The sequence below is a fragment of the Teleopsis dalmanni genome, chromosome 2 (genome assembly GCF_002237135.1).
Source record: "Teleopsis dalmanni isolate 2A chromosome 2, ASM223713v2, whole genome shotgun sequence".
In the NCBI taxonomy this organism is placed as follows: Eukaryota; Metazoa; Arthropoda; class Insecta; order Diptera; family Diopsidae; genus Teleopsis; species Teleopsis dalmanni.
This window is the reverse complement of record NC_051847.1, coordinates 48,754,297-48,769,504: the sequence shown is the minus strand read 5'-3', so window position 1 is coordinate 48,769,504 and position 15,208 is coordinate 48,754,297. Positions and strand designations below refer to the sequence as shown.

Here is a 15,208-nt window from a genome sequence, read left to right as displayed (position 1 = left end):
TAAAGACTTCTACAAATAAGAGCGTAAAAGAGATTTGTAATGTTGAAACAAAAAATATTTCTAATATAGTTGAAAAAAATATAAACGAAGTAGAAAAAAGTAGAACAAAAAATAAACAAGAAAAAAATGACGAAAAGAAAGATATGAGCACTAAAACTGAAATTCAGTTATCAGTATCTAAGTCTAAAGAAGAAGAAAAAAACGAAAGTAAAGGTTATAGTTCTTCAAAGGATGAAGATTCAGCTAATCTGAAGTTGCAAAGCACAACCAAAAAGTTTATGGAGAACAGAGAAGATAAAAACAAAACTACTCCGAGAAAAAAAGATGATCAAAATAATAAAAAGGATACTATTAAAGACAGTCGGAATGTATCACAGCAGGTACAAGAAAGTACTATAGGTAATCAAAAAACTGATAAGCCGACAGCTAATGAAATCTTAATGTTGTCAAAGAATACCAAGGGATCTAAAGAAAAAGTTTCAACAAATATTTCTGTAGTGACGAGTGAACCACATAGAGGTAGAAAAATTGAGATTAGTATAGCTCAATCACCTTCAAAAACTAGAAACCCTTCAGAATCACCTAAAAGAGCAAATACTCAGGTTAAAACAAGAGAACAATTTAAAGAACCTGTTGAGAAATTACATAAATCTGGACAGGATGTACAAAAACCTACTTTTGGAGAATCATTTCAAAAGTCACCTAGTAGGGAACAATTAAGTAAGTCCAGATCTTCTTCTATGAGTAGTGAAGAAAAATTTTCAGTTGGAAAACCATCTCCAACGCAAAACCGAAAAGAAATCCAAGGTAAAAAAGTGGAATTGAATAAATCTCAACAAAAAACTGAACAAGGTAGAAAAGGGATTATTCCAAAGCAAACCACAAAACCCGTGTTCAATCAACATGAATCACCATCCCGAATGAAAGTCGAAACAGAGAATAAAGATTCACGACGATCGAATTCGCAAACAACCAACACAAAGTTATCAATTGAAAACAGAGATTTACGACGATCAAATTCACAAACAACCACCACAAGGATAGAAACTGATAATAAGGATTTACGTCGATCGAATTCTCAAACTACCAATAAGAGAATAGAAAATGAGAATAAAGATTTACGACGATCGAATTCCCAAGCAATCAACACAAGAATAGAAACTGACAACAGAGAATCACGACGATCGAACTTTCAAAGTACCAATACGAAAATTGGAACTGAGAATAAAGATTTACGGCGATCAAACTCCCAAATCAATATAAAGTTAGAAACTGATAATAGAGAAACACGACAATCCGATTCCCAAACAACTAATGTTAGGATGGGAACTGAGAACAAAGATTCAAGACGTTCAAATTCTCATACTATGAAAATGGAAACTTTAACTACTGCCGTTAATATTAAAACTGACAAAATTTCTCTTCGAAAGTCAGAAATAAAGGAGCCGAATCCGTCATCAACTATAAAACCTACATTAAATATTGAAAGCAGTACTTCAAAAAACAAAAAATCAGCAATACAAACTAATATTGAGGGAAGTGATGATAAAAATGAGATAAAACCTCACATTAAAATTCTAAATAAATTTTCAGAAAAAAAATCTGAGTCTAAAATTCTTCCAATGCCATATGAAAATCCGCAAACCAATCAAAAATCTGTTAGAGACACTTCAAGAGAGTCGCATAAAACTCCTGTTCAAAAAATAGAAAATAAAACTGATACTTTAAGTAAAACAGAACCAAAAGTAACACTTAATGTTAAAAAAAATCAAACTACTCCACAAAAAATTGTAATTAAGAAATCAAGCTTGGAATCCATTGCAAATAAAATTGCTGAAACACAAGGATCTGAAGAAGAAAAAGAAATTAAAGATCTTCAATCCGAAAAAGATGCAAGAGAAAAGAAAGAATCAAAAACGGAGAAAGAAGATCTAAATATTTCAGAAAAAAATGATAATTCTTTTGATAAAGATATTAAAAAAGGGACATCAAATCCGGTATCTGAAGATAAACTTGTTGATAATAAAGTAGAAGAAATAAATGCTATATCTATTCCAGTAGTAACTAAAATTAAAAGAGATTTTAATACTCGAAGTATTAAGAATTCAGACAAAGAAATAGAAAGTGAAGAAACGAGCAAAGTCAATACATCGACAGCTAATGCTACAAACACTAAAAGTATTGAAAAGGAACCTTTAATTAATAAAAATAATGAAACAAACAAAGAAGATGAAATTGTGAAAGTTACAAAGGATTTGATGGGATCTACATTATTGGTTTGTAGTGTTAAGCTAGCGAAAAATTCATTAGAGGATATTAATAAAGCTACAGATAATGACAAAAATGACAGTGTCATCAAAGAAGACGGTGATGAAAAAATTGAAAAACATGTAGAACAATTAAAAGATGAAATTGACTTAAAAACCACAAAAACTGTATCATCAAAACTAGAAAAAGCTGATAATACTGAGGATATTGAAAAAAGTAAATTAAATTCAAGTAATCCCACTGAAACATCTGATGGTGCAAAAACTAAATTAAAATCTGACAAAATTGATAAAAATTTGATGGAAAATAATGAAGAAGTTAATAAGAATAATACTAAACCAATAAGAGGAATGAGAAATTTAAGGGGCAAAGCGGACGTAATTGTTAATATATCTCCTAAATTGAAAACAAAAATAGAAAGTACCACTGAAACTTCACAAATCAACACCATGTTCAGTCCAAAAACCTTGAACGAAGAGCATAGTCGCAAACACAGAGAACAAGAAGGTATGGATAAGTCAAACATAATTGAAGGAATTGATCCTTCACGACGGTCCTTGCGGAAACGTGGAACGGATTCGCCTATGGAATTAACTGGTATTGAAAAATATAGTATATATATAGAAATGATAAAAAACAATTTTTGTTTTTCCAACAGATGCAAGAAAAATATTTAAAGAGCCCACAAATGCAGATCTTGGAAGAAAAGATTTAAATGTGCGTATAGATTCTCCAGCACCTATGAAGCGCTCTGCAGCTTTAATGGATAGTATTGCAACAAAAAGTATACATTTATATATGAGACTTTTTTATAAATAAAAACTAATCACATAGTTTCAGGTAATGAAGACCAACATCCAGTAAAGCGTCAAAAACTTGGTATTCGTCGTGAAAGTGAGTTTCTTTTTTTTTTTCAAATATGAAATAGATTAATTAAATTTTAAAAATGCAGATACAATTTTTTTATTGCATGCAAATATGCATTTAAAAGAGTAGAGTTATAAACCCTTTGAATATATTATTAATGTATACTCAATAGCTGATTTTTAAACTCATATTTGGTATCAACACCACTTTTTGTTAATACAGTTCAATGTATTGATCTTGACATTGCTTTAAAATTCAATTTGTTTTTATTTTTTCCATTATTTTTAGTTCGGCATAAATACTCAAATGCATTGCTTTCCACAAGGTAGAATAAATCAGCTGATTTCGTACAGCTCAAGTTATTCAGCCTTTACCCTAGTTTTTCAAAGCGGTCAATCAGTATAATTCAGAGCAGTTAGAGTATATTCGAATTCGAACATTTGGACAAAATACCTTAAACGTTCAACTTTTTCGAACAGCTGCTTTGCTTTATGTTCCATATTATATATATTATTGTTTATATGTACAACATCAAATGCTTGAATATCAGAAGATGATTAAACACCATACGATGCTTAAACAAACTATAATGCTTGAACAAACCGTGATGCTTGAATATGACGACACCATATGATGCTTGAGTAGCATCATGTAATGCTTGAGCACCACTATATGATGCTTGATCACCACCATATGATGCTTGAGCACCATTTGATGCTTGAGCACCATATGATGCTTGAGCACCATTTGATGCTTGAGCACCATTTGATGCTTGAGCACCATATGATGCCTGAGCACCATATGATGCTTGAGCACCATATGATGCCTGAGCACCATATGATGCCTGAGCACCATATGATGCTTGAGCACCATATGATGCTTGAGCACCATATGATGCTTGAGCACCATATGATGCTTGTGCACCATATGATGATCAAACATTTTTTTATTGTAATCCGAAAAGATTTGTGAAAGTGGAACGTTCTTTGGTAGTAATCCGATTCAAATTTTAAAAAGTGAAAAAAGTTTTTGTTTTACTTGTAAATAGATTATAACGGCAATATTTCTTGTATCACTTATGCTTACTTACTAATTATGTAAGCATTATAACTTGTGTTTTATTGTAAAAACTTTTTTGGCATCTTTAGTTTATTAATCAATAAAATAATTTATTGAGTAACTAATATTAATAGCAACTGTAACTTAGTCGTAAAATTTTATTTTAAAATTTTTCTTCCAATATTAATTTTTATAACTTTTATTTTTAGTCCGCGGTAAAAGCAAGGACTTTCATTCGAAAACGATTACAGCAGAAGAGATTGAAATGGTTCCATCATCTACAGTAAGTGAGTTGTTATCATGCAATAAAACAACTGAAAGAAATTCTGATACAACATATGTAAGAGAAACTAGATCTAGTAGTTCATTGTCTATAGTTGACGCTAATTTGTCAGAATCAAAGGATAAGGATTCGTCTGCGGATATAGCAAAAAATATAAAAAGTCCTTTGGAAAGCTCGAAAAAGATATGCCCAGAAATTGAAACAAGTGACACAATATTTTCTCGCAATTCTAATGAAGAAGTAGTGCCTAGGAAATTAACGAGATCACAAGCAGCGTCAATAGTTGAAGAAGACAAATCTTTAAATTTTAACATGCTAACCGAAAACATACTGAAAGTTGGTTTAGAGGATTTGGATAATTGCAAACAAGACATCTCAAATAAAAAGAATTTACGATCTAAAATAATAACTATAGATGTAGTTAAATCGTTGGAAGACCGAACATTAAATTATGTTGATGAAGATACTTCAACTGCATCGGAAACTTCCATTAATCCAAAGAATATTGATTATTTAGTCCAAGGTAATGAAGAAGCAAAATCTGTTAATTATGGTGAAAATTCAGAAAAAATTTCAAAAATGAACCATTTAGATACAAACGAAGCTAATGTTTCAACAGAAAAATTACAATCAGTAGTAGCAGAAGAAGCTTTAGGTAGTACCAGCGAAAGAATAGAAATTTGTGTAGAAGGAGATAGAAAAGAAAAAGTTGATTCTAGCAAAGTTTCAACTATTAAAATATTTTCTGATTTTGAAAAACCTAAACGTATTAAAGAAATCGACATTCTTCGCGCTTCTATGCCATTAGAAATGAGAGAAAGTGGTTTTGAAAATATGTATAGCGAAGGAAAGTTAAGAACAAAGAGCTCATTATCAGTAGTGTCACCTGTCCCAAATGAAAGAACTAGAATTATTAAAAGTCGCATAATACCAGAAAGGCCTGCATCATGTGTTTCTCAAATAAAAACCAAATCTGCAAAACATAAAAAGCAAAGTCAACATGTAAGTTAAAATGCAATACAAAGAATCAAACATTTTATAATTTTTTCAATCTTATAACATTCTCTATAGGATATCTCTAAACCGAAGCAATTAAAGAAGCTACGTGTTCGAATCAATCGTAGTATAGTGGATAAATATTTAAAGACTATAAATAATACTATCGAAATCACCAATAAACTGGAAGTAATTGCAAACACTTCATCTACCATTAGATCCAGATCGAGACATCTAGAACGAGATGGTAATTATTTCAAACATTCATAATTTTTTAATCTGTATTTTTATTTTTATAATGTTATAGTAATTGCAAAATGTAATTTGAAAAACTTATATAAGTCTTATACTTATTACCTAAGCAATACTATATTATTAAAAATACTCTAAAAAGTTATGATATTAATATGTGCCATATTCAAAATTAGCTTATAGTTTTTTTTGTGATGACAGTGCTTCTTTGAAAACATAAACAAATAAATTCCAATATTAAAATGGAAAACTTTGTTTACGTTGTAGACAAATGTATTCATGCCAGCCAATATTTATATTTTCAACTGAGCACTGTATATTTTTCTATTGCATTTTAATGATATTTTAATAAATATTTTAAAATATTTCAGCGAAAGGACATTTTTCAAAATCTGTCTTACCAAAAACTGTTTTACCAAAAACAGTTTTACCAAAAACTGTTTTACCAAAAACTGTTTTACCGAAAACTAAAACTACGAGTGAAGCAAAAACAGAACTTGCTAATTCAGCTGGTACCTCATTTGTTTCAAAGGCTGTTGAAGCGGCTGCAGCTTCAAAGGAGGTAATAGATAGGAGAGCAGAAAAAACGCCATTGGTGCGATTATCACAATTAAATACACATTTGCGTACAAGGATTTCTGAAGTGTCGAAGGGAGTACTTTCCTTTCAACAACAGCAACCTCAGTTGCCAGACTTTAATACACCAACATCCAGTCATCAACCAGAAGATGGTAAATTTTATACAATAATACATATTATATTAGAAGTTTATTTATTTATATAATTCTTTATTATTTAATTAATTTTTTAAAGTTAATAAACGTGTTAAAACGGATGACGAAGACGGTAATCTTTTAACACCATTAAAAGCAACTGCTTTCACTACTCTACGTAAGCAGGTAACTGATGAAGAAACGAAATCATTACAACAGCAGTTACCTAAACGCGTTTCGACACTACAGGCACAGAATAAAGATAAACCTAAAAATAAATTGGATAAAAACGTTTCGACACCAGCATTACCAACGCAATCACCAGTGTTAGCGTCACTAATAAATGCCAAATCAACTTTGCCAAGCTCAGTATTAACTGAGCCAAACAAAGAGTTCACTGCAAGAATTAATGCTTCTACTTCTGCAACATTGAATATAAGAACTCCAAATACTACAAGCCCCAAAGTTTTACCATTTATAGAACCAAAACAAGAAATTGAAGAATATAGTTCAAGTGCTTATAATATAAATTCAACTCCGACAAGTATTTTACCCTCTACAGCATCAAGTATTTTACCTTCGAGTCACCAATCGACGCAATCTCCCGTTGCTACACTACCAACTACAACTGGTATATCTCCTACTATTGTCGACGCGAATGGTACGCGTCTTTATTCGTTCTTACATCCCGCAAAATATAATCGAGGTTATGGTGGTGTATTATTAGATTATTGTTGTCCTAATTTGGATGGCCCAATGCCAGCAATTGACCCAACACGTATACATGCTAGGACACAAGCAGTTGTGCGAGAACTACCTGCTTATATTGTGATGACTACTAAATTGATAACACGTGCTGATTTAGAAACTGATAAGAACTCAATTCCGGCTTCAATAAGGCACAAGGTAGAAATGCTTACTGCTAGTTCTAGCACACCAGCCACTTCAACACAAGGCCCGCCTGCTTTACAACCATTACAACCATCTCATTTATCATCTACAATTAATGCTTTGCAAAGACAATTACCATCGACAACAACACTAACGCCCAAAAATATTAAATCTCTTCAATCGGCAAATATAGCTGATACACCCCCATCTCCTGCAACTACCAGCAATTTAAAAACTCCAGTTTCTTTACCCGAATATCAGCGCTCACTATTACGTTCAAGTGTACAACGTTTTGATTTAACCTTAACAAAATTGATCCAACTTAATTTATCAAAAATGTCCTTTAGCGAACGGCAACGCGTTGTTGATAGTTTATCAAATTTAAACAAATTCAGTTCAAAAGATATTGATTGTGCTGTCCGCCTCATGGAAGAATATATGTTGACATTAAACACTCCACCACCAATTATTCCATCTATTCAACCTACAACATCTTTAACTGCTGTGAAAACAAGCACACCACAGCAAAAAGAGATTGTAAACGATATGGCTAGAAAGGCGAAAGCACCACGTCCCCAACAGCAAAGAAAAATGCCAGTACAAAAACAACAACCTCAAAAGGAACAACATAAAAACAATGAACAGTACTTGCCTATACTTGATGCTGATCAAAATATAATAGGCTTCAAATATCAAGATGTATCTTCAACTTCCCAAGTAACGAAACCTACAATGTCAACACGTGTTGAGCCTTCATCAACAGTTCCAGATTTAAGATCCTCAACCATAAAGAATTTATTAAAAAAATCAAATGCAACAACTAAAAATTTGAAACTGCCCGCTCAAGAATCGCCACGTATTTTTTATGCTAAACCGCCTTTACAGTCCTCTACTCCGATTCCATCTAAATCAACTAATACATCTTTATCCTTAAGAAGTAATCAACGGAGTTGCTTACCTTATCGTCAGGTAATTTTAAATTGTTTAATTGATCAATGATATAAATGCGGATAGCCAACTTAATTTTTAGCAATAAAAAATTTAATTTTAATTTAGCAATAAAAAAAAGTGATATTGTATTAGTCTACAAATTAAATTATCGTATTTAAAAAACGTGATTTTAATTTCTTATTTATGTGTTTTGCACAGTTAAAAGAAATTGTGTCCTAGTTGTTAATTTTAAAATTAAATTAATGATGGAATTCTTATAATTGAACAATATGATTATATATTATTATTATCTTTACGAGATTTTTTATATTTACTACATATAATTTATATATAATGTTTTTATATTCTTTTTAATATAGTTTAATACGCCACCAACGGCAACCACAGTGACAGGACCACCACCACCGAAACGTCCAGCGATATCAGCTGCTCCAATATCTTCTCTTATTAGTGGTACGCCTTTTGGATCACTCTCGGTAACATCTCCAACTATGACACAAACAACAACAATAGCTTCGAAGTCAGTGATATTAGAAGCAACGCCAAAACGTACTACACGAACTGCGGCTGCTGCTGCAGCTTCAACTACGAAAGTAATTATAATCACTAGCGATCAACAAGCAGATGAATGTATACTACCAGATGATACAAGGAGTACTGCGATCAAAAGTGAAAATATTGATGAAGATTTCATTGGTGGAAATTAGTTTTTAAAATATGATTATTATTATTATAAATTAATAACAATTTAATGCATCTTTATTTAATGACTTTGTTAAGCAACATAAGTTTTACTTATTTATACGAGAAGTAAGAGTAAAACTTTATATTATATATATATATATAAGTAATACATGTTTCCATTAAAAAGAAAATATTTTGTTAATATATTTATCTTTTAAGATATAAAAATATTATTTGTAATCAGTTCAATATAAAATTAACGTTAAACTTCAATTAATTAAAAATTATTTTTGTCCTATGACAAGAAACTTCAATTAAATATGAATTATTAAAATCTTTATAATTTAAGTATACTCTGGTTATCCAGAGCAAACAAACGTATAAATATAAAAGGTCTACCTATTATTTTTATTTTATTATTTTTAAGCTATTGTATGGAAAATTATTTTGCAAATAATTTTATTAAGAATTGTCGTTAAAAATTAGTTTGAATAAATATGCAAAGGAAGAAAGCTTTCTATTTCTCATTAACAATATATTTTATTTTATATTCATATTCATATATATATTTTTGGTGAATATCAAAAAAATTTTTTCTGTGCTAAAAATTAAAGTTATATGAAATCATTAAAAAAAATTATTTAATTCAAACACATTTAGTATATAGTTAATAGGCCTATTTTTATTGTATGTTTTATAATATTATTTGATATAAACTTTTCTATTGATACATAAAATATAGGGTTACTATATATATATATATATTCTCCTTTTTTATTATTTTTGAATAATAACCTGTAATTTATATTACAATATATTTTATTTAATAAATCATTTAAGAATATAGTAATTAAAATTTTTCGCGTTTCTCATGTTATTATTATATTATTATAGAAAAATTTTTTTTAGCTGTATGTATTATTGGACAAAGAACTGAAAGAGTTATTTTGTTGACATTCCTTTTACCTATAAATATAGTAGAATGTATATTTCATTAAATATGCATTGGAAGAAATTTTAAATTTTCGCAATAATCTTAAAATGACGGTACGAATATTAATTGAATTATGCAGCAAATTTTTGTTTACGGTGATGATCTTTCATGTAATCTAAATGTTATTGTATTTAATATATTTGGTTAAGCTAGTGTTTATTCGATTCGTAACAAATAGTTAGCCTCAGTTTTTCCGAAACTAAAGTATCTTCCACATAGAGCTACTAAGAACACGATATTAAGAGTTTTGCAGCTTATAGTAATATTTTTATAACACGGTAGTTATATTACAATTCTCGTCGATCACTCAAATCTTTAAAGATGTTTGGTTTTAGTCAATTTGTTTTATAAGAATTTGGAACAAATAATTTACTAAATTATAATTTAGTAAGAATTTACATTTCAATTATCAGGATGCATAGCTGATATAGTCTATATACCTAAATGATATACATGTATATAAATATATGTATTAAATGATTTATATTGATAACATATATATTGATAAATTTCGCTGCAGTAGTAATGTATAATATGTACAATAGTTATAATAAAAAAAAGAGAATTTGTAATTAAATTTTCAATATTTTTATTCAATTTCACTCGATGGCTCCCTTGAATTTTAATTAAAATATATAATTTATTTTAAGGATTTAATTTCAATAAAGGTTATATGTGAAAATATTCTTTAATATTAATAGATTTTAATCATTTAATTTGTGAAGTTCAAAATCTAAATGACCGCAGTTTATGCTGAAACAGACAGACGGAAAATCAAATTACCTCGTATCGTCTTATCAAAAAAATTGTATGTACTTAATAGGATCTTTAAACTTTTTATTTACATTACAGAGAGGTTTGTTAATTAAAAAAATACTTTTATTCTATATGTGGAAGGAATGAGATCCACATTAAATTTATATTAAATTATTTCAGATATTTTCAAACATTCTTGATCGTTTCAGAAGCTGCAATTACAATTTTATGCATACACCGTGCATTGTTATAATATAATTAAATGGTGAAGAATTTTTGGCTCCTTTGGCATATATAATTCATGGGGCTATACAGTGGCGTTGCTAGGCGTCAGCGATGTCGGCGACCGCCAACGGCCTCGCGCCCGCAGGGGCTACGCAAAAAGTTACCGACTGTGGATTCTAAGCACTTAATAAATATTTTGAGCAATTTGGTTTGATAATGGTATTAACTATATTCGAAGTATTCCCTAATGTTTATATAGTAATCAGATTCATGTTCACAGTTCCAGTCAGTATAGCTTCGACGAAAAGAAAGAAGCAATTTGTTAACAAAGTTAAAATTGTTTAAGACGTACTAGAAAAATATGATGGTCCAAGAGAGACTATCTTCATTATGATATAATTTAAAAAAAAATAGGGTGATACTAATAGTAGGAAAATTTCTTTGTAAAATAAATTTGAAAATGAAATAATATATAAAGCTAAAATACTAAATCGATATTGTTTCATTTGTTTAAAGTTTATTTATTTTTATTATTTATTTATTATTTAAAGGTTATTATTGTAAAATATATTTGTTAAGAAACTGTTTATATAGTTTTTGTGTTTATTTTTATTGATATTTTTATATAAATTGATATTGTTTTATTTGTTTAGAGTTTATTTATATTTATTAATTTTTTATTAATAAAAATTAATTATACAGCTTAAGTGTTTATTTTTATTTATATATTTGGATAGAAAACGTTATGGGATTCAAATATTGTACAAATACACAAATATAGCAACATTGCTTCTGTTAAATTTATTTTGTTTTGCAACCCTTAGTTTTGTAACGGCATTTATGATTTACCTATTTGTACAATAAACAATATTGCGTCCCGCTTACACATATGGATTTTTAAAGTCAGCTTTAGACATGCGCATCGCTTTCAAAGTATCACGCCACATCCGAAAATGACAGTTGTAGTTGTTGTACCTTTCAGCAATTTTTTTTTGGAATTCTTTAGTACAGAGAAATAAGGCATTTTGCTCTCAAGCGGTTTGGATTATATGGATAGTAAATCGACGTCATCACATAATATATATATTAAAATATTAATATACTATAATAAACAATATAATCTAAAATTATTTCAATTTCTGTTTGAAATACTTCAATAAATTGTAAATGTATCGTTGTTTCTTGATATAAAATTACAATATTTACATTGAGCACAATAAAATAAGAGAAAAAAGAGTACCCATTTCTTGCTGCTACTCGGCGACACGCGAAAATGTCAAAAATTAACTTGGGCAAAGAAATCTAAACAGACGTAAAACAAACGTGATTGAGACCGATACGTTGCTGTTGTAGTTATAAATAAATGCGGGCAGACAATATAAATTTTATCTAAATAAATAAAAATAAGTTTAATTCATTAAATCAATTAAAGCGTTGTATATCTTTGTAAGAAATTTTGTAAGTAAACTTCTTAGCTGTGCTTATATGCGGTTAATTATGCAAATTATTGCGTTATACCCAATTGTGAAAGTTGTTAATCTTATGAATCAAACAATAAAACAAACAAAGTAGAAAAGTGCAAACCAAATTGAAAAAATTAAAAGTAAATACGTAAAATAGAGAAATTTAATTTGGGGTACAATTAAAGCCACTTTCCTTCAAATAAAAAACTGCATATTGCATGGCGATTAGAAATAAAACAAAAATTGTTGATAAATGTGCAAAAGTTAAATTAGTTATTAAATTAGAAAGTTGTTAAGTGATTGTAATTTAATATATTGTATTCAAAAACATTAGTATGTTTTAAAAATTTTTATTTATAATATATAGTATAATACGATTATTAATAAATTTAATTTTTATACATATATATATATATTTTTTGCGCCTTAAATGTGCTTCGACAACAATAACGACAAACCTGCTAAACAACAAATAATTTCCATTAAATCAATTAAATTCTAATTAATACAACAGGTAAGTTTGAGTTTTGCTAATCTATAATCGTATTAATTTTGTTATGAAATTTTAAACTTGTGTTAAAAGTATTTTGTCATGCAATAATGACGTCTGCTTTTTAGATGTTTTTGTGTAAATAAAATGTAACTCAGTTCTTCACCTCTTACTGTCTTACTGTATTGCTACTCCCCTTTCTTCAAAAACTATGTTTTCAAATTAAAATATTCTCAAACATTGGTCAGCAAGCAATTTTTTCTCTTTTATTTTATCTTCTGTTCATTTTGCACAATTTCAGGTCTCTCTGACACAACAATGCTGTGTGGTTGTCTTTATTTTCTCTTTTACACGTGGTTAGCAAAATTGTGCATACAATTTTTTATTTATTTTAAATATAATTATAAACAGTTGTAATAATTTTTGTTATATAATTTACTGCAGTTTTATATCAAATTAATAAAAAAAGCATATAAAAACTATAAGTCATTTAAATATAATTACATTAAAAAAATGTATTAAAACGGAATTTCACTAAATGTTGTGAATAATAAAACTAAATAAATAATAAAAAATAAATAAATAATACAAAATAAATAAATAATAAAAAATAAATAAATAAATAAAGAGACTAGCAATTGCTAACTATCTATTCAAATAAGTATAAAAATTCTTGAACCGATTTATATATATTTATTATATATATTATATTTATGTAAATGTATTATATATATTATATATATTATATATATAATAATATATATTTATTATATATATTATAATATATATTTATTATACATATTGTAATACTTTTTATTATTATATTATCATATATATTTATTATATATATTATATTTATATATTATGTTTATACCAATTTTTTTTATACCCTCTATATATATAATGTGAAAAGTGAAAAATATTTTATCAAGAATTTTGTTTCACACATATACTGTTTAAAGTATAAATCGGTCACTATATATATAGTGGTAAATATATATTTTCCCCTGTTGTACTACCAGTCTTTTGCTTGGCTATCTGATTTAACTCAAACTAATCATTAGTTCTTGAGATAATTTATTAAAATATTATATAGTACAATTTTATGCAGTTTTGGTTATTAAATGTTTAAGATATTTGTCAAGATAGCGAAAATCTGTAAACTAGATTAGATTACTGTCATATAAACTGACAGTAATCGTGTTATAGCAGATTAACATTTTAAGGCGCCGCCTTAACATTTTAGGTGCTTTCTTTTTTGAAGATCTTGCCGATCTTTAGGACCTAGCATTATAAGCATAGTCAATGGTTCTATATCATTTTAACCCTTGGGTTTTTAATAATACGGTAGCACAATGGGCCTATAGGCCTAAGTGGATCCCCCTGGAATCGCCGGTATACCGAAAACCTAACCTAACCTATATAATCGTATACTCAGGATCTTGTTACAGAGGCGATCGAATAATCCTCCATCACTACATTTCTTATTGCATATTAACTTATACTGAAAATAAGAACAAATGTGATTATTAACGATTATTTATTCGCCTGCTTAAAATAATCATAAGGTGTAAAACACAAGTTATTGTATAAGGAATTTTTGAATTGATTAAAATTAAATTTAGATTTAAATATAGCTGATGTGTTTTATAATCACTAAGATTCAAAGAGAGCTAGATGGATATACGCCACTTTTTTCTAGCTGATATATTCTATGATGGTTTAGATTTATAGAAAAATAGATGGAGATACATGATTCGTTCCCATCTAAGATATTCTATGATGGGTTCGATTTAATAAAGGGTATATGGCCATATACGACTCGTTCTTCGTTTTTTCACTTTACGTAATCGGTAGCTTTTTATTGCCATTTATTAAGAAGTAGTTCATAGAAGCTAGTCCATTTCAGAATTTATCTTGTAATCTTAATTTAAATATACATATTTATGCTATTAATATAAATAATACTTGTTCTTGATGTTTATCTTTGGAAATACGTCAATTATTAATCATTAATTTTTAGGTTACTCCGATATTTTCATGAATATTTTTTGTAATAAGTTTATCACAGTCAAGATAGGTTATTGTAATTACATTTCTCATGCAATATTCTGGAATAGCTACTCCGTTGATTTATTTCAAATTTCAAAAAAGCTGATTATGTTGCAATTTTCCATTAAAAACAATAACAGTTCATATTCGATATAGATCATATAACAATCTGAATTTTAAGATAGTAAGTAAATATACGGTTAATATGTAAGATTAATGGGTCTTAAACGTTGTGAGTTATTGAAGTTCAGTAACATTTTTTTT

At 28.3% G+C, this 15,208-nt stretch overlaps 1 protein-coding gene across 2 annotated transcripts; it reads left to right on the top strand.

The window, feature by feature from the left end:
• Positions 1-14: 14 nt before the first annotated feature.
• Positions 15-9,127, top strand: LOC119677509 (titin homolog; the record flags this gene model as incomplete). 2 transcript variants are annotated; one of them, XM_038088886.1, is given in 8 exon segments in its annotated part: positions 15-2,865; positions 2,927-3,052; positions 3,109-3,162; positions 4,404-5,479; positions 5,549-5,720; positions 6,097-6,456; positions 6,539-8,298; positions 8,640-9,127. In XM_038088886.1, coding segments are annotated over 8 exon segments (6,618 nt in total). In that variant the 5' UTR covers positions 15-143.
• Positions 9,128-15,208: the final 6,081 nt, after the last annotated feature.